The sequence below is a fragment of the Onychomys torridus genome, chromosome 13 (assembly GCF_903995425.1).
Source record: "Onychomys torridus chromosome 13, mOncTor1.1, whole genome shotgun sequence".
NCBI classification, from domain to species: domain Eukaryota; kingdom Metazoa; phylum Chordata; class Mammalia; order Rodentia; family Cricetidae; genus Onychomys; species Onychomys torridus.
In genome coordinates, this window is record NC_050455.1 from 21,649,403 (window position 1) to 21,668,698 (window position 19,296).

The 19,296-nt window shown below is 40.8% G+C and overlaps 1 protein-coding gene across 4 annotated transcripts in view; it reads left to right on the plus strand.

The window, feature by feature from the left end:
• Positions 1–18,842, plus strand: part of Iws1 (interacts with SUPT6H, CTD assembly factor 1) — a 42,101-nt gene extending 23,259 nt beyond the window's left edge. Inside the window, exons 10-17 of one of the 4 annotated variants that reach the window (XM_036204453.1) lie at positions 20–137; positions 849–960; positions 1,528–1,584; positions 3,042–3,153; positions 8,310–8,623; positions 16,130–16,217; positions 16,969–18,337; positions 18,703–18,842. In XM_036204453.1, coding sequence (XP_036060346.1) covers positions 20–137; positions 849–960; positions 1,528–1,584; positions 3,042–3,153; positions 8,310–8,441 — 531 coding nt within the window. In that variant the 3' untranslated portion in view covers positions 8,442–8,623; positions 16,130–16,217; positions 16,969–18,337; positions 18,703–18,842. Of the gene's footprint in view, positions 1–19; positions 138–848; positions 975–1,527; positions 1,585–3,041; positions 3,154–8,309; positions 8,624–16,129; positions 16,218–16,968; positions 18,602–18,702 lie in introns of those variants that run through there. The other 3 variants (XM_036204454.1, XM_036204455.1, XM_036204457.1) reach the window with 3 other exon arrangements.
• The last annotated feature ends 454 nt before the right edge of the window (positions 18,843–19,296 follow it).

Genomic DNA, 19,296 nt, shown 5'->3' on the forward strand with positions numbered 1-19,296 from the left:
GCATGTTTTTGTTCCCCAGCTACCTAGTGTGAGCCAGGAGACCCTGAAGCATAGTGGGATTGGACGAGCAGTGATGTATCTATATAAACACCCCAAGGAATCAAGGTCCAACAAGGATATGGCAGGGAAATTAATCAGTATGTAAAGTTTGCTTTTTATTTGTTTAATGTCTATAAAGGGAGAGATGTGCATATGTAAACTATATTTTTACCAATATTTGTTTAAAATGATTTAGTAAAGTGGAATAGAAGAATTTTAGTGCCTATGTACAGGCACTAACTTTTCTCTCTTAGACTTAAAATGCACTTAAGTTTATTTAAATATGCTTTCTAGTATTAACTACAGAGATTAAAAGCATGTATTCTAGCTCTGCACCAAGAACATGGAGAGAGGAGAATGCAGGCCCTGGAATTAGCCATGCTTAGTTAATAGTCTTGACTCCACCGCCTTCCTGCAGATCCTCAGCTAGTGACTTAATCTCCAAGCTTGGCCTCCACCTCTGTAATAAAGAGATTTTTGTAACTCTTTGTTTTCTTTGGGTTACTATAAAGATTAAATGAGAGGCTATATAGAGAGCACTGCTGTCAAGAAAGCCATTGTTGCTGTGGATAGCCTCCAAGACCTTTTCTTACACTTACCTGTTTATGCCAGAGAAGTCTAGGTCCTAACTGAAGTACATATTGATTATGAACTCTAGGTTTGTTTTCATCCTTCCTGTGCTCTACATTTTAAAAAGGAATGCTCTATAAATGCCTATAATACTGCCCAGTACTAGGGTGTGATTATTTAACAACCCAGGAGAAATGCTATTTTGTAGACTAAGTAATTACTATTTTTCCCTATTGCAGATGAGTGGTCTCGGCCTATATTTGGTCTCACCTCAAACTATAAAGGAATGACAAGAGAGGAAAGGGAGCAGAGGGATCTAGAGCAGATGCCTCAGCGACGGAGACTGAGCAGGTATGAGGGAACAGGTAGGAATGCACACGTGGACTCTCATGTAGTGTGTATGGGAGGACCTTTCTGGGACACAGTGCTGGAGTGCTAGAGATTGGAGTATTCTAGCCATTTGCAGAAAACAACTTTCTCAGCCCCGGTTCCAAAACCCTAGGGGGAAAAACCGGTTCAATTTGTCAGTTTTCTGGATCCTTCCTTGAGGATAGGGTTATCAGTTACAAGTATAGTTAGTTAGTGTAGATCACCCAGAATGAAACCTGCTTCGTGAGTGAGTATTAAGGTGAACAGTATTTTAAAACGGTTACAAGTTCTCAGGCCAGCAAGACAGCTCAGAGGGTAAAGGCAATTGCTGTGCAAGTCTGGCAACCTGCATGATCCCAAGAACCCAGGGAAGTCAGAAAGGAAAGTTTCCCTCTGACCACCACTGCACTCCCTCACATGCACACACATCATGCTTGCTGGGATTCAGCATAAAGGCACTCACCTTGGTATGAATTTAATAGTTGATTGTGCTTTTCCTAGTTGTAAGAATTTAAGATCCTGGTATTTCACTGTTTGTTCTTTTCCCAGCACTGGTGGTCAGACACCACGAAGAGACTTGGAGAAGGTGCTGACAGGAGAGGAAAAGTAAGGGGTTTGCCTTGATTTTCCTTAGCATGTATAGAGGATTTCTGTTTTTTACTTCATTGTAAGAACGATATTAAATTATGTGTTCCCATTGATAAAGGGTGATTTTTTTTTCAATTTAATGTTTATTAAGTAACTACAAAACAATATATTGGGTGCTCTGACGAATTAATAGTTCACTTAACAAGTATTTTGTGGCTGTGGCTGTTGCTAAGTATTAGATTGTTTTTACTCTGAAGCTTAAAGAATACAAAAGAAACTTAAAAATTTCCCGTGTTGTCAAGCATAGTTTTATGAAGGGAGGTAGACCAAGATGTGTAGGTTTGTGTACCGTCCTGGTTTCAGAATGGCGGGTGTGCTGAAGGAGTGTCAGTGTGAGGTGACAGGTGTGCTGAGACAGTACTGGAGATGCAGGTGTGGACCAGCAGGAGCCTAAGATCGAGTTGTGGAAGGTTTGCTTCTCTTCATGATTCAGTAGAAGGTCTTGAGCCACAGTGAGAAACTGTCATATTTGATTAGAAATGCTGGCTCTGAAGGCATCGTTTGGACAGCTAGAGCAGTGGGCCGAAGGCAGTGACACAGCTAAATGGGGTCAGTCGGAGGGTAGCAGAAGGCTGAGAAGACACTGTAGAGGTAGTTGCTTGGAGGTGGAGACATGTTTAGGGAGAATTACAACTGAAGATTCTAACCAAATGTTTAGACCAGAGTATGGAAACAATGATAGTACCATCCACTAAAACTAAGGATAAGTAGATTTGAAGAAATCAGTAGTAAGTTAGTTTTCAAGCTGTTCACTGTGATGTATTTAATGAGATACTCTTCAACACCAGTTTAGGATTTAGCGTATTTGAGTTGGAGAGATGGCTCAAGAGCACTTGCTGTTATTGCAGAGGACCTATAGTTGGTTCCCAGCTCTCACACTGTGGGTCACACTGTTTGTAACTCCAATTCTAAGGGACCTGACTTCCTTTTTTAGTAGTACATGTGCATATAAGAAGGCAAATGTGCCGGGCGGTGGTGGCGCACGCCTGTAATCCCAGCACTCGGGAGGGAGAGGCAGAGGCAGGTGGATCTCTAAGTTCGAGGCCAGCCTGGTCTACAGAGCTAGTCCAGGACAGGCTCCAAAGCTATAGAGAAACCCTGTCTTGAAAAACCAAAAAAAAAAAAAAAAAAAGGCAAATGCTCATACATAGAAATTTAAAAACAAAGTTTTCTTGAGACTAGCCTTGGAAAGGACAGGGCATGATTACATCTGAAGCCGAGGAGAAGCAAGAATTCATATAAAAAGGAAATTGACATCGAAGAGTGAATAGTTCATACACTAGCAGTGTGATGGTGGGATGGCAGAGGATTGAAACATTGCAGCTGAATTTGATGGGCCTGGGTTTTCAAGGGTGAAATCTCACTTAGACTCCTCTGTGGCCAGCTAAATAAGCAGTTTTTCTTCCCTTTTTCAGGGCTCTTAGACCTGGAGATCCTGGCTTCTGTGCCCGTGCTAGAGTTCCAATGCCATCAAACAAGGACTATGTCGTCAGGCCCAAGTGGAATGTAGAAATGGAGTCATCCAGGGTGAGTGAGCAGAGGAAGAGCAAAACCATTTGAATTTCCCCCTTTCTTTATGTTTAATAAGGTGTGTAGCAGTTATGGTTTATTTGATTCACAAGATCTGTTTTGGGATCTCTTAGGTATTCATTCACTTGAAGAATCATGAGAAATAAAATTTACCTGCTTTCTCAAAGCCTTCTCTCTCTTTCTCTCCATCTGCTTGAACATTTGTTGTGAAATTGTCAGAATAGACACTTGCTCTGTCATCAGTGAAGACATTACCCAAATGCTGTTTTTTGGTAATCTTTTTCTCCCATCAAACCACTCTTTCTAGCCTGGTATTCTTAAAAAGGGCCTAAGTCGGTTGGAAAAGCATAAGAGGCGGTTTGCAGAACAGAAGCGGCTCAGCAAAATGCACCGTGCTGTCAAGTTCAGCATTGAAGGCAACAGAATGCCCCTGTAGTCCTGGCCCTGCCAGGGTGTATACAAGAGGTATTCCCAAGGAAGCATGAGCTGTGCATGGGCTTGAATTTGCCAAGAGAATATGTGCTTTCTTAGCCAGAAAAGGCCTGGCCTGAATTCATCTTCTGAATTAATGCTCCTGGGCAGCATCCTGAGACATTAAGGCCTCTGACTCCTTAGGAGTTCACACTGAGGTCCCCATCTATATCAGTATCCTAGAGACTAATATATCATTACTTTCCCAGTAAACATATTTTTCCTGATTGTTACCTATTTTTATGAAAAAGTCTTTAAAAAAATTTTTTTTTGTGACAGGGTTTCTCTGTGTAGTCTTTTTTAGTTTTTCAAGACAGGGTTTCTCTGTATCCCTGGCTGTCCTGGAACTCTCTCTGTAGACCAGGCTGGCCTTGAACTCAAAGAGATCCACCTGCCTCTGCCTCCCGAGTGCTGGGATTAAAGGCATGCGCCACCACTGCCCGGCTCTCTGTGTAGTCTTGACTGTCCTCAAACTCACTCTGTAGACCAGGCAGGCCTTGAGCTTGAAGATCTGTCTGCTTCTGCTTCCTGAGTGCTGGGATTAAAGATGTGCACCACTACTGGCTGGCTGAAAAAAAGCCATTTTATTTGGGCCCAGAATCATAGTCTGCATTACAGGTATACAAACTGCTTAGTGGGTTTTTTTGTGGACAGGAAATGACTTTTTTCCTATAGCATTTATCGAGAATTATTTATATAAAACATTTTGCTGGGCATGTAGATGTACAGGTACCCATCACCTGGCCATAAGCTGCTGACACTGAGGCTGGAGTGACAGCTTGCTGCTGGGTGTAGTATCTGCTGCTGCCTTTTGTGCTTCTCCCTCGGCTTCCTTCAGTCCATTCATGTGCTGCTGCCACTTGACATTGCTGTGATGTGCAATTAACTACAAACAAATACAGGACTTAATTTTATGCAGAGGACATCCTCCTCTATTTGTACTTCCCTTTTTTTTCTGGTTTGTTCCATATCTAAATCAATGTCCATTTCTCCTTGTTATCCCTTTATTAACTTTTTTTTAACCTTATATTTTCTCTCTGTAGCCTCCCTCACTTTAGCTACTTCATTCATATTTCCTTTCTTAGTACTTTTGGTTTTCAAAATTGAAAATGACAGTGTAGCCACAAAAATGTAATAAAAGTGTGTTGGCCAGTCTGCTCTGGAAGTATACTCCATGTTCTAGGGGCTGTGTGCCTATCTGCTGTTGTGGCTGGCTGTGAGCCCATATCCTCACGGGTAGGAGGGCTATTTGTCATTTTTTTCCAGTGTAAGAGAGAGATTCCTTCCTGTATTTCCAGTCATAATTTGCTGGTATTTATCTAGGCGACAAAATATAGCTCCACCAGCCAGACTGACATATCATTTTGTTCATTTCTCATTTATCCACATTAGAGATTTATAATTTTTAAGTGTAATGGTCTCTATGATTTATGTGACTATATACTAATTTGTTTCTGATTTTTAAAACTTCTTTATTTTGAGATACATAATTTTAGCTGGCCCAACATTTGCTGTGTAGAGCACACTGGCCTCAAACTCACAGAGATCCCTATCTGCCTCTGAATGCTGGAGCTATTTACAAAAAAAAAAAAAAAAGTAAAATGGCAGAGGCAATGCATATTTTTGTCTAAAGTTTTAAAATACGGGCATTACAAATAAAATTAATATAACATACTCTCACTATAAGTTACATTTTGGATTATTGTTTTTTGCTCCTTTTTATGCATGCATGAACATTAGCCTTTTAAAGAATTTTCAGTCTGCAATGTGATCATACTCTTATAACTTGAGTTTAAAGGTTTGGTTTTAACTTAACATGGCAAAATTCCATTTGACTCCCATTCTTAGTGACTTAATGTGTTGTCATACTCCCTTCCCCCCCCCCCCCCCCCCCCCCACCCCCCCGTTGATAAAAAACATTATAGCTTTCCTAATGTTCAAAGGAATGTTACAGAACTGATGAAACAGGAAATGAAGATCGTTGGATTTGCGTGTTAGGTACTGGATGTCTGTGATGAACCTTAGAGCATTGAGCAACTTTGCAGGTTACATATATGCAGTGAACAGGAGTAGTCTGGCTCTAGCCTGGTGTGTCTTTGGTGCTGATGCCGAACAGATCATGTAGGGTTCAGGCTGTTAGAGAAGATCCTGGGAGTGAGCAAAGAGAAGTCTAGCTTGGTGTAGGGCTTCAGGGAGTCATGTAGTAGTCAGAGATTGGAGTGGTAAGGCCTCCACCAACTCCTGGTACAAAAATGAAGGGAAGACTAAGGATGTTGTACTGGCAATACAACATTTTCTCATCTGACAGTGAATTTTTATGCTGAGAGTACTAGTGCCAAGTATTGAATAATGTGCAATTGGAATATTCCTAGAAAACTGCAAGACTGCCATAGAAAGCTTGCTCCTTGGCTAGTAAAGAAATAGCTTCATATAGGCCGAGACCACGAATGGACTAAGGCGGCTCACAGTGCACAGCTTCAGGAGAGTCTTTGGCTTGCACCTTCTTTGGTGTTTCTGAGACTATAACTTTGGAGGTGATTTAGTAGTAAATACTTGGGGAGAAGTAAAAGAAAAACACCTGTCACTAATCATTCACCATTTTTTTATTTTTTAATATTCTATGCCAATTCATACATGTATACAATATATCTTCCTAACCCCCCATCCCCTCTCTTATCTTTGTGGATGCCCATACACCTTTCCTGCATTCATATCTTCTCCTTCTGTAGACTTTTGGTTTTGGTTTTTAATTTCCTTGTTTGTGCATGTGCTTTATGTGTATGGGTGTGTGTGCCACATGTTATGGATGTCCGAGTACATCTCTTAGGAATTGGTTCTCTGCTTCTACCACTTAGGTTCTGAGAAGCAAACTCAAGTCATCAGGCTTGGCAGAAAGTGCCTTTACCTGCTGCGCCATCTCACTATCCCCCATTTATATATAGTTTTTGTAAGTCATTGAGTCCAGTTCCTGCTGTCTGCTGGAATGCTGGCTGATCCTATTGGCATAATCTTGGGAAGGTAACCATAGCTGAATGAGCTCATGAATGAGTACAACGCTCATGCCATGTCCACAAGACAGCATTTCACAGCATTCCTCCCTATCTTTTGGCTCTTAACATTCTTTCCACCCCTCTTCCTCTGTGTTCCCTGAGCCTTAGGGGTGTTGATACAGCTCTGTCATTTATGGCTAACAACTGAACAATCACTCATTCTCAGCATTGACTGATTATGCCTCACTACATTAACTACTGCCCACTGCAGAAAGAAGCTTCTCTGACCAAGACTGAGAGCAGGACTAATGTTATGAGTATAACCATGGATGTTTAAAGGCACTTTGACAACATGACAGTGTAGCAACCCACTGGTAATAGATTCTCCTCCTAGGGCAGCGTATGGCCTCCCAAGCTGTGGATTATGGTCAGGTTTAAGTACCACACATAAATTCTCTCAAATGGACTGAGAAAGTGGTTCTGAGAAAGATAGTCATGCCATTTTTGCACCAGTGCACACATCTTGCTTGGCAAGTCAGTGTTGTGGCATTCATTGTTCATTGTATAATACCATGGATGACTATTTCTCCTCTTTCCCCCTGCCCCATAAGCCACTGCAGCCTTCATGGCAATGTAGCCAGCAGGGAAGGTCACTCACTGTCTTAGTCACTGTCCTATGCTGTGAAGAGACACCATGACCATGGCAACTCTTGTGAAAGAAGGCATCTAATTAGGGGCAGGCTTACAGTCTCAGGGGTTAGTCCATTACCATTATAGGAGGGCATGGTGGCACTCATGGCACTGGAGCGTAGCTGAGAGTTAGATCCTAATCCACAGGCAAAGAGAAAGAATCTAGGCCTGGCATGGGCTTTTGAAACCTTGGACGGAACCCACCTGCAGTGACACACTTCTTCCTCCAATAAGGCCATGCCTACCAATCCTTCTAATCCTTTCAAACAGTTCCACTTCCTGGTGACCAGGCATCAAACACATGAACCTGTGGGTACCATTCTCAACATCTGAATGTTTAGCTACGGTTAGCAAGAACTCACACTGGTCTTTGACAACAGTGATAGACTTTTCCAGATTTATTTTATAAAAGCTGTCAGTTCCTTGGGAACCACATATAAGACATGCAATATTCAAAATATTTTTTAAATATATGTTTTTAACAAAGTAAAACAACAACAACAGAAAATCTCAATTAAGCCTTTAACTGTAAAAGCAAGTAGGAGATGTCCTGATAGCAGTAGAGACAGACCACCAGGTAGGTGTAGTTTGCATAGGAGTCTGGATCCTGCTGAAGCAGAGCAGAGATGAATCTAGAACTTCAGCACCTCAAGATTTGCCTGTGTTGGTTAGTTTAAAGTCTTTCTCTAATGACTTTTCTTTGTTTTGTGTTTTTTAGTTCCAGCACTGTTTGAAATCATATGTCAAGTAATTAGCACATATAATCAGATGTCAGTGATGAAATTCTGTCATCTAGAAGTTTCTATGGGCTGTGGCAAAATTAAAAATAAAGCATAGACAACAACCAGTTGTCATCACTGAGAAATCGATAGTTTCTTTCTTTCTAACACTTGCTCTGTTCTGCTGGTCACCAAAGTATGTTCTGCTTATTAAGCTTCAAGCTCTCTGACTGCTAGGTTTACATATTTCAATAATTTGTTCTTCAATTTTCCCCAATCTTAGTTTCAGGCAACCTCCAAGAAAGGTATCAGTCGACTGGATAAACAGATGAGAAAGTTCACAGATATCAGGAAAAAAAGCAGATCTGCACATGCAGTGAAAATCAGCATCGAAGGCAATAAAATGCCATTGTGACCTTGCCTGGGATGCGTCCCCATCTCTAAAAAATGCACAATGGACTATCGAGAAAGAAGATACTTTTCAATGTTTTAGTGTGCTCTACCTGTGGTCATAGGACTGACGTTTTTCTCCGTTGTATTTGAGACCATTTGTTGTCTACTTTGTACAGAAGAGTACTACTCCTGCTTCTAGAAACTGTACGTAATAAAATTTCATTCTGGTTTTGGGGGGTTGTCTCATCATTGTCTTAGAGAAAATCTCTGTGAGGACAAAAGAACAGTCCTTTCTGCTACTTGTGTGTGATATAAAGAGGAATTTGTCTGGGTTTTGTCCCTGGCTCCCAACAAGGAATATTTCAAACTCTTAGGATTCTTGAAGTATCTTTGTTATACTCTTGATTTGGCTTATTGTAGGCCCTTGAGATTGCTCTGTGGTAGAGGCTGGTCACCAGAAATACGCTTGGGGTAGTCACATTGCCTGTTTGATTAGTCAATCATGCTTTTGTAGTGAGGCCCAAGTAAAGAACTCTGGACAAGCCAGGTGCCATGCACACCTGTAATTCCAACATTTGGGAGACTGATGTTGAACTGAGGGTCATGAGTCTGAGGCTAGCCTGGATTACGTGGCAAGACTTAAATGCTCTGGACACTGCAACTGTGTTGATGTGCCAGGAGAGCAAGGGCACAGAAGCTCTGCATTACCTCCATTGACCTGGTTGGCCGAATTTGTATCTTTTTTAGTGAGACTGGTCATAACTACAATTTTTTATTGAAAGACATAGTGCTTTTCTGAGTTGTGTGAATCGTTCAGCAAATTGTTAAACCAAGAAGTTCTTGGGAATGTCCCACTTTATAGCCATCCTGGAATGTTGATGGCTTGAAGATATGACTTGCAGCTCATGTCTGAGGTCAGGGCAGTCTTGTGGAAGAAGCCTGATCCCTAGCACTGTGAATTCTTACATTAATCCTGAGCATTTGGTATCAGAAGTGAATTGTGTAGCACGCTGGAAGTGGAGGCGGGAGGATTGGGAGTTCCCCCACCAGCCTGACACTTAGCAAGACCCTGTTCAAGTAAAGATTATGGTATCCCAGTTGGGGTTGAAGTACACCAAACTTACTTCTTGTTTCTCCTAGTAGGGATTTTTTTTTTTATTTTTTTTTTTTTTTTTAAATCTTGGGAGTTAAACTGTGGAGAGAAAAGGTTAAGAAACTCTTAAAAGAGATGTAGATGTAATTGGAAGTTGCTTAGTTACATATAGCAATTGGGCAAATAGAAAAGGGAGGAACACAGTTTACAGTTTTTTGTTTGGTTTTGAGAATTCTTAAAAATCATGAGAGATTTCTGTAGATCAAGAAAGTTATCAGTAACCCATTAATTACAAAAAACCCCTTTTTCTGATATGAAGTGAGGCCTTGATTTTTTAAAAACAGAGTATTATGGGCCTCAGTGACCTTTGGGCAGTTGAAGGAATGTGGATTTCATGGACTAAAACTCTGCAAGAACCTCTCAAGCCAGGTGTGGTGGTGCACACTTTTAATCCCAGCACTGGGAGGTAGAGGCAGGAGGATCTCTTGAGTTCAAGGCCAACCTGGTCTACTTAGAGAGTTCTAGGACAGCCAGAGTTATACAGAGAAACCGTGTCTTGAACCCCCTCCCCCATTAAAAGGGGGGCTAGAAGAAAGGATTCAGTGATAAAGAGCATTTGCTGTTCTTGCAGAGGATCTATTCCCAACACCCATGTTGAACAGCTCACAATTTCCTGTAATTCCAGCATTAGGGGATCCAGCACCCTCTTCTGGCCTCTGCACCTGCACACATGACTCAGCCCTTAAAGGCAAGGCTCACAACCAGAAAAGTAAAATCTTAAAGCCAGGCCCTATGGTTCATGCTTTTAATCCCAGCACTGGGAGGCAGAGGCAGGTAGATCTCTGAGTTCAGTCCAGCCTGGTCTACATAGAGAGTTCCTGGACAGCCAGAGCTACACAGAGAGACCCTGTCTCAAAAAACCAAAATGGGGTTGGGGGTCGGGAAGAGCCTGTCAAAGCCCATGAGTACTCTGCATAGGAGAGCAGGTGGGCTGATGCAGAAGGACCTCACAAAGCAACTCAGCACTAGGTGGAGGCAGACCACCCCCAGCATTGTTTGATTCCATTAGCTAAAAGTGATAAACAGTATATAATGAACCACAAAACAGTTCTAAACATGAACAGAAGGATTTTGAGAATTATTTTGAGTTTTGGTGTCTTGGGATGAGCTCCACTTACCACAGTGTTAGGTAAGATAAATACAACAAGCAAGTGATGAAACCATACCCTGAAGTTCAAGGGGATGGGAGGTTCTACACTGTTTAAAGAGAAATTACTAAGTTTAAATTATCTCTGTTGTGTGTCTTTTTAGGGGCGTCCCAAGCCTGACCCATTGCCTTTTTAATTCCTATTTACTGAATTTTCAGAATACTGAAATTAGCTCCTATATAATAGACTCTTCAACATTTCCCATCCTGCCACTTTCATTATGTTCTCTATATGATTTCTTTTGCAACCCATGTGAGTAGCTTATAGGCAAGCTTTCCTCTTAAGCTCCAGATATCTAAGCATAACATGGTTTTTAGGGCCTGAATAATGCAGCTCGGTTGGTAGAGTGCTTGCCTGGCATGCACCACGGACACCTGGTTACATAATAAGTACAAAGCCAGCCTGGACAGTTTGTCTCAGGACTGGCCATGTTAACTTTGACCTCTTTTATGGAATGTTGCCTAGTCACTCAGGTTGTTTGTTTGTTTGTTTGTTTGTTTTTTGAAAATATTTTCATTTTGGCAAAAAGATTGTATCTGAACTGTACAGTTTAGGTGCATTGGCTGAATTCATATTGTGAAAGCCATCTCTAGAAATCTTCATTTTAACAAAATTTAGCTGTAGACTGGGCATGGTGGCATGCACCTTTAATCCCAGCACTAAGGAGGCAGAGGCAGGAGGAGTTCTGAGTTCAAAGCCATCTTAGTCTATATAGTGAGCTCCAGGACAGCTAAGTCTGCATAGATCCTGCCTCAAAATGAACAAACAAAACCCTTAGCTTCTTCCAGTTCTTGGCAACTTCATTCTGCTTTCTGCCTCTGATTTAGACTATTCTAGGAACCCACTTTTTAATTTATGTACCATGGTATGCTTATGGAAAATCATGAGTTTATAGAGTTCTTGCCTTCCACTTTTACGTAGATTCTAAGGATGAAACAGGTTACAAGACTTGCAGCAAGCACTTTGGCCACTGAATTATCTTACCGGCCTTTTTAGATATACATGTATAAATGCCTTGTCAGATGCATGATTTACAAATAGTCTCCCCCGTCCTTTTGACTCTTGATCGTTCTTGTTCTTTGGTACAAAAGTAATTTTAATTTTGATGTAACTTATTTCCTATGCTGTGGTATCACCAAATGAGTTATGTAGCTTTATGTGAGGGCTATGTAAAAAAAGTTTTGATCCATTTTTGAGACAATTGTATGTTATGAAAGGGTCTGCTTTTATTCTTAGGAATATGAATTTCCTTACATCATTTGTTGAGAAGATTGTCCCTTCCTCATTGATGGCCTTGGGCCCCTTCTCAAAACTGTCTGTATGAGGGTTTGTTTCTGTAATTTACTTCGTTCCTTTTGATGTTTTGTTCTTTCTAAACTCATGATACTGTTTTGACTACTGGAGCTTCATAGTAAATTCTGAAGTAATATGATCACTATTCACTTTTCAACATTGTATGGATGTGTGCAGGCATAGGCCACAGCTGCATGTGGAAGTCAGAGGATGACTTTTGGGAGTAGATTCTTCTGCCTGAGTTCTGTGGTCATCAGGCTTGCCCAGCAGACACTTACCTGAAGAACCATCTTCTCGTCCCCTCCACTTTTCTATTCCATATTGTTTTGGCTATCTGGGGTTCCTTGAGGTTTTATATGAATTCTGGGTGACTTCTCTGTTTGTAGCCATCAATGGATTTTTAACAGATTGTTTTAAATCTGCCATTTGAAGTAGTACTGAGTTTTAACAATTGTAAGTATTCTGGTCCTCAAGCAGAATATGTCTTTCCATTTGAAGTCTTTGGTTGAATTTATTCCCAAATGTTTTAATTCTTTGTAATGTTATTCTAAATTGAATAATTTTCTTAATTTCCATTTAAGGATCATTGTTCATTAGTATGAGCAAATGGAACAGGTAATTTTATCTCTTCCTTTCTCTTTGGATACCTTACTTCCTCTTCTTGCCTGATGGTTAGAATTTCTAGGAGACCATTGAATACAAGTGATAAAAATGGGCATTCTTGTTTTCTTGGCTTTAAAGAAAAGGCTTTGTCTTTATTCACTGAGTATTGTAGACTTTTGTGTTTTTGACTTTACTTCTACTTTTAATTTATTGAGTTTTTATCATGACAGGATATTGAATTTTGTGAAATGCTTTTTCTGTATCATTTGAAATCATTGTGGATTTTTCTTCATCTTGATACCATGTATTTCACTAATATGTGTGTGTGTGTGTGTGTGTGTGTGTGTGTGTGTGTGTGTGTGTTTTCAGTTATACATATGTATGCATGAGTGCCTGGTGCACAGGTGCACAGGTGGTGTGGAGGTCAGAAGAAACCCCTGATGATCATTCCTCAGGCATCATCCATCTTGTTTTCTGAGTCAGGGCCTCTCACTGTCCTGGAACTCTCCAAATAGGCTTGGCTGGCTGGCCAGTAAGGCCCAGGCATCTACCTTTCTCTGCTTACCTGTGTTGGGATTATAAATGTACACCATCACATATGACTTTTCCTAGATCCTGGGGGCTCGAACACATGTCCTCCTGCTTATAAGGCAATCTACTTTTACCAACTGAGCTCTCGCCCCAACCCATCATCGATTTTTGTTATTGTTATGCCAGATCATCCTAACATTCTGTCAGCAAATCCTTTTTAATTGTGTCATAATACCTAATACTTTTGAAAAAGTTTTATTTCATTTTATATGTGTGGATATCTACTTACATGTATATATGTGTGTTTACTGTATGTGTGCCTGGTGCCCATAGAGACCGTAAGAGGTATTAGAGTTGGAACTAGAGTTAATAAGATGGTTGTCATCTGCTGTGCAGGTGCTGGGAATTGAACCTGGGTCCTCTGCAAGAGCAGCCAGTGTTCTTAACCACTGAGCCATCACCTCTCCAATCCCACATAACCCCTTTAATGTATTGTTGAATTCTGTTTGCTAGTAATTTTTTAATTTTACATTTAGTGTGTATGTGTGATTGTGTAGCAGAGGATAACATAAGTCAGTTTTCATTCTACTTTGTGGGTTCTGAAGATCAAACTCAGGTTACCAGGATTGGTAGTCCATGTTAGGCTTTTTTTGTTGTGATTATGGTTTGGTTTTGTTTTTAAGGATTTTTGTAGCACTTTGACCTGTAGTTTTATTGTGCCTGTTTGGTTTTGGTATCAGGGTAGTGCTGGCCTCATACTTTGGAAATGCTTCCTCCTTTGTAAGTTTTCAGAATAATTTGTCAGAATTAATTTTCATTTGGCCAGGCATGGTAGTGCATGCCTTTAATTCCAATACTTGGGAGGCAGAGGCAGGAGGATCTCTGAGTTCAAGGCCAGCCTAGTCATCCAAGACTCTATGTTGAGAACCTTTCTCAAATAGAAAAAAAACAAAAAAAACAAAACTGTTATTTAGATGGTTGGTAGAATTTACTGTCATGTGGTCCTGGGCTTTCCTTTGTTGGGAAGGTTTTAATAGTAGGTATATTCTTACTAGTTAGAGGGCTGCCTATTTAGATTTATATTTCTTCATGAATCAAAGTTGGTGTTTTTTCTATTTCATCTATTATCCAATGGATATATTGATGATACAGTTTATAGTGCTTCATTTTCATTCTTGGAAAACCTGTCATGATATTCCCACCCCTTTTTAAAGGTACATCACTGTGTGTATATGTGTTCATGTGTGTGCAAGTGGATGAGGTCTCTTCCTTTATCTTTATTTATTGAATACAGAGCCCCTGACTGGCTAGACTAGTTAGTCATGTTGCCCTAGGGATCCCCCATCTCTGTCTCTCACATCCTGGGATTACAGAGAGCCACACCCCTGCCTAGATTTTTCCAGATATCCAGACTCACTATCTACTAAGCCATCTCCCTAGCCCAGGGTCCTCATTGGTTTCTAACTTTAGTTAGTTGAGCTTTTCCCTCCTTTCCTAGCCAATCTAGCTGAAAGTTTGTCAGTTATGTTAGTTATTTGAAAGACCAATTGTTGATTGTGTTATTTTTCCTCTGATCTGTTTGCTTCCTTGCTCTTTTCCTTGTTCCTTGAAGAATAAAATTCGGCTATTGAGAACCTTGCTGCATAGCCATGAATTTCAGCATTGCTTTTGTTGTACCCCAACACCTCTGCTATTTTGTGGGTTGTTTGTTTGTTTGTTTCAGGGAGTGTTCTGATTTCCCTGGTGATTTCTTCTTTCAACTATCAGTTGTTTAAAAATGTCCTATTTAGCTGGGCAATGGTGGTGCATGCCTTTAATCCCAGCACGTGGGAGGCAGAGGCAGGCTGATTTCTGAGTTTGAGGCCAGCCTGCTCTACAGAGTGAGTTCCAGGACAGCCAGGGCTACACAGAGAAACTCTGTTTGGGGTGGGGGTCCTATTTATTTTACACATGTTTGTGGGGTTTGTAGTTTCCCTTAATGTGTTAAGGCTCTTTGTGGCCCTGATGTATCTGGGGAAGTGTTCCATATGCACTTGAGAAAAATGTGTTTTTTTCTTACTGGGTGATGGGCTCTGTATATGTGTTTTGAGGTCCAAATAGTCTATGGTGGTGTTCAAGTTTTGTTTATTCTTGTTTATCTGCCTTACTAGTCTATATGTTACCCTTGAATCGTTGTATTTCTTCCATAGTTCTCTGTCATAGTTTCTTCATACACTTAGCAATTTTAGTTGGCATGTCTTTGTTGATAATTGCTGTGTCTGATTGATGATATAAATATCCTTATTTCATTATGTGATTGCCTTTGTCTCTTGAAGCAGCTTTGACTGAAGTCCTTTTTTTCTGTATCCTGTGTGTTACTTCCCTCTTTGGGTTACTGTAGTTGAATGGGACATGCTTTTCATTCTATCAATTTAGTGTGTTTACTTCTAAAGTGAGTCTCCTGTATAATATATGTAGTTGAACCTTGGGTTTTGAACTTATTCTTCCCAGCTGTATATTCTATTTGGTAATTAAATCCATTGACAAAGTAAAAGTAACTCCTGTAACTATTAAAGGAAAGGGCTCATTCTTGCCATTTTGTTGTTCTCTATTACAGTTATTTGTCCTTCATTTCTTCTTTTACGTGTGTGTGTGTGTGTGTGTGTGTGTGTGTGTTTGATATTTATAGTGGCTCGTTTGATTTATTTTCATTTCTTTTTGTGTATATTATATATGCGGTTTTATGAGGTTTACATGAAACATCCTAAAGTTACAACAATCTATTTTAAACTAATAGCTTCGATCACATACAAAGCTTCTTCTCTTTATAGCTCTATTCCCCTTTTTTACATTATCAATGTCATAAATAGCATAATGTGTGTCCAAGAACAAGTTTATAACTTTCTATGCTTTTCTATTTTAAATACTGTTAAAGAATAAAAAGAATTGTGAACCAAAATTACAATAGTACTAGTTTTTCTGTTTGTGTGTTTATTATTATAGGAAAATTTTATATGCTTATATAGCTTTGAGTTTATGCCTGGTATCCTTTCTTTACAACTTGAAGGATTCCCTTCTGCATTTCTTAAAGGTAGGTCTGGTGGTAATGAACTTCCTCTGCTTTCTTCATTTCTCCCTTACTAAAAATACATATTATTTCATGTGTGTATGATGTATGTATGCAAGGGCACTGCATAGCATATGTAAAAGTCAGAGGACAACTTGTGTAGAATCAGTTCTCTCCCGCCTTTCATGGATTCTAAGCATTGAACTCATTGTTTTAGGCTGGCACAGTTAACACATTACCTACTGAGTCCAGCAGCCCTCTGTTTCACCAGTCAGTCCTCTTACTCCTTTTTGAAGACCAGTTATGGTGTGACAGATGTTCCTGGGGAGATGTAACACACACCCGTCTGCTCACCACAGATAGAGTCCATGACAGACCAAAAATATGGATACCACTGAAATCCAACTTGGTGAACCAGTGAGTTTTATTGGGGTCACAGGAGCAGAAATGACTCAAAGACAGCTGCATGACCAAAGCCCACTCAGCATGGGTGACAGCTCACAAAAGCTGGGAACTCAACAGGTTAGAGAGTGTCCTTACCAATCTAAGTCCCTTCTTCCAGACCGCTCAGCCAGTCTCTACATCCTCCAGACAGCTGGTCTGGTCTAAAGTCTTCTTTGCAGCTTAGCTTGTCTCAGTCATCTTTGCAGCTTGGCTAATCCAAGAGTGACGTTTAGCTGACCTTATTTATGCCTGGAATGAAAGGGCCTAGTAAATCTGGTCAGTCTCAGGGACTTCTTGAAGCTATTTTGAGTTATTTGCTTTCTATTTTAAGGAGCTTCCCTGGGAGATGGACTCTGCCGATCTCAGAGGAAATTGCTACTCAACACCCATAAATCTGGGTCATTTAAATATTTGGTCTGCAGTTGGTGGCTGTTTGTGGAAGGTTAAGAAGTGTGACCTTACTGGAAGTATATTACTGGAGGTAGGCTTTGAGGTTTCAAAGGACTCGTGCCATTTTGAGTTACCACCTTCTGTTTGCTGCTCGTGGTTCAAGATGTGTGCTTTCAGCTGCTCCTCATGCCTGTCACCTGCTGTCCTCACTGTGTCATCATGGATTCCAACCCTCTGAAACCGTAAGCCCAAAATAAACCACCTACAAGTTGCCTTGGTCATGGTGTTTTATCACAATAGAAAAGTAATGTAGAAGTTGGTGCCAGGAGTGGGGTATTACTGTGATAGACTTTGACCATGTGGTTCGGGGAGCAATGTGGAAGCCTTTGGAACTCTGGACTAGAAAAGCCATTGGATGCTGTAAGCAGAGCTTAATGGGCCATTCTAGTAGAAACTTTCAAGAAAGTACTGAAAGTAGTGTGAACTAGCTCACAAGTTCTCAGAGGGGAACAATATAAGCAACTGAGCTGGAAACCATTCTTTCAATATTTGGCAAAGAACATGGTGGCCTTCTGCCCTTTTTGTAAGAACTTGCCTGAGGTTAAATTTAAAAGTAATAGACTAATGTCTTTGACAGAGGAGATTTCAAAACAGCCTAAAAAACTAACTCTGTTTTGTGGTTGTTAGAAATTATTTTTTTGCAGGTCTACAATGAAGAGCAAATAGGGCAGAAAGAAATACAAAATGTAGAGCTTGGAGAGGAAAAGGATACTGGCAAAGTTAATGTTACAGTCAAGGCTTGTTCTGGAAGACAGACTGTAACTGTTAAGGGAGGCCAAATCTGCATTGGAATGGATGCCCTCTTGCAAAGACCCCACTCATCTGAACTTCCAATTTGTGAAAGGAAAAGACCTAAGGAATTAACAAAATGTCAGTGTCAGCCATCGAGTTCTGGCTTAGAGTCATGAAGGACACACATGTAAAGGAGTTGTAGAACCTGCCTCCACAGTTAAGGAGAGCCACTGGGGCCAGGCATGTGGAAGTCAAGTATGAATTGCACTGAAGACCACAAGATGTTAGAGGTGCCCGAGCCAAGGCATATCTGCCAAAGAGAGCTTCGTACAAAAAGTGGAACCCACTCTGAGAAAGAAAGATCTGTCTTAGAGGCAGCAAAGCCAAAAGGGAAGGGCCATTTAAGCCCTTTGACATCAGACACGGAGCTACAGGATATAAGAGGTTGCCCTGCTGTGTTTTGGCCTTCCTTTGGTGCAGTATTTCTTCATATGCTGTGATTCCTCAATTTTGGAATGGTAATATATATTTTGTGCCATTGTATGTTGGAAGAATGTGATTAATTGCTTTTGATTTTGCAGGGGGTTCCAATTAAAAGATTTTCTTGAGTCTCAGAAACTGGACTTTTGAAGTTTGACTAAATGCATTTTGCACTATGATGTGGCCATAAGCCTGTGTGTGCCATGGAGCGGAATGTGGCGATTTGAATGAAATGTTCCTCCAGAAGCTGAAGGCATTTGAATACTTGGTCCACAGTTGGTAGCTGTCTCTAGAGGTTAGGAGGTGTGGCCTTCCTGGAGGAAGTATAGCACTGGGGTGGCCTTTGAGGTTTCAAAAGATGGATGCCATTTTGAGTTAGCTCTCTCTTGTTTCCTATTTGCAGATCAAGAAGTGAGCTCTCAGCTGCTGTTCCTGCCTGCCACCTGCTACCTGAAAAATTTCTGTACCCTGATACTAAGTTTCTCTGCTGACACTGTAATCCAAATCAAACCAAATTAAGAATTAAAAGTCCAGGTTTAATGAGTAAAATGCTTCCAGATGATTTTTTGACCCCCAGAGAGGAGACGGGAAGAAGAGACCCCCCCACACACACAAAAAAAAACCACCACATGGCCGTTCTGTGGGACAGTTTACACTTACCCTGTAAGTGTGGTCTTGAGCATCTCTGGGGGAAGAGCCAAATTTCAGCAGGTTTTCTGAGATGGGGCAGGGTTTGGAGAGAGAGATAGAGATGGGGGAGTGGGGGACTGAGGTGGAGCTTCCACCCGAACATCCCACGCTCTTTGGGTATATGGACGCTGGTTTAAATCTACCTACTTCCTGTGGTAATTGGACGATGCAGGGAGGGGCAGTTGGGAGTCAGTGGGCTCACTCACACTCAGTGGGAGGTATAGGTTTTGAAGCATCTAGTTAACTGCCATCCTGGAAACCTCAGGAATCTGTTTCTTGAGGAAGCAGGGAAGGCAAATTGCTAGAA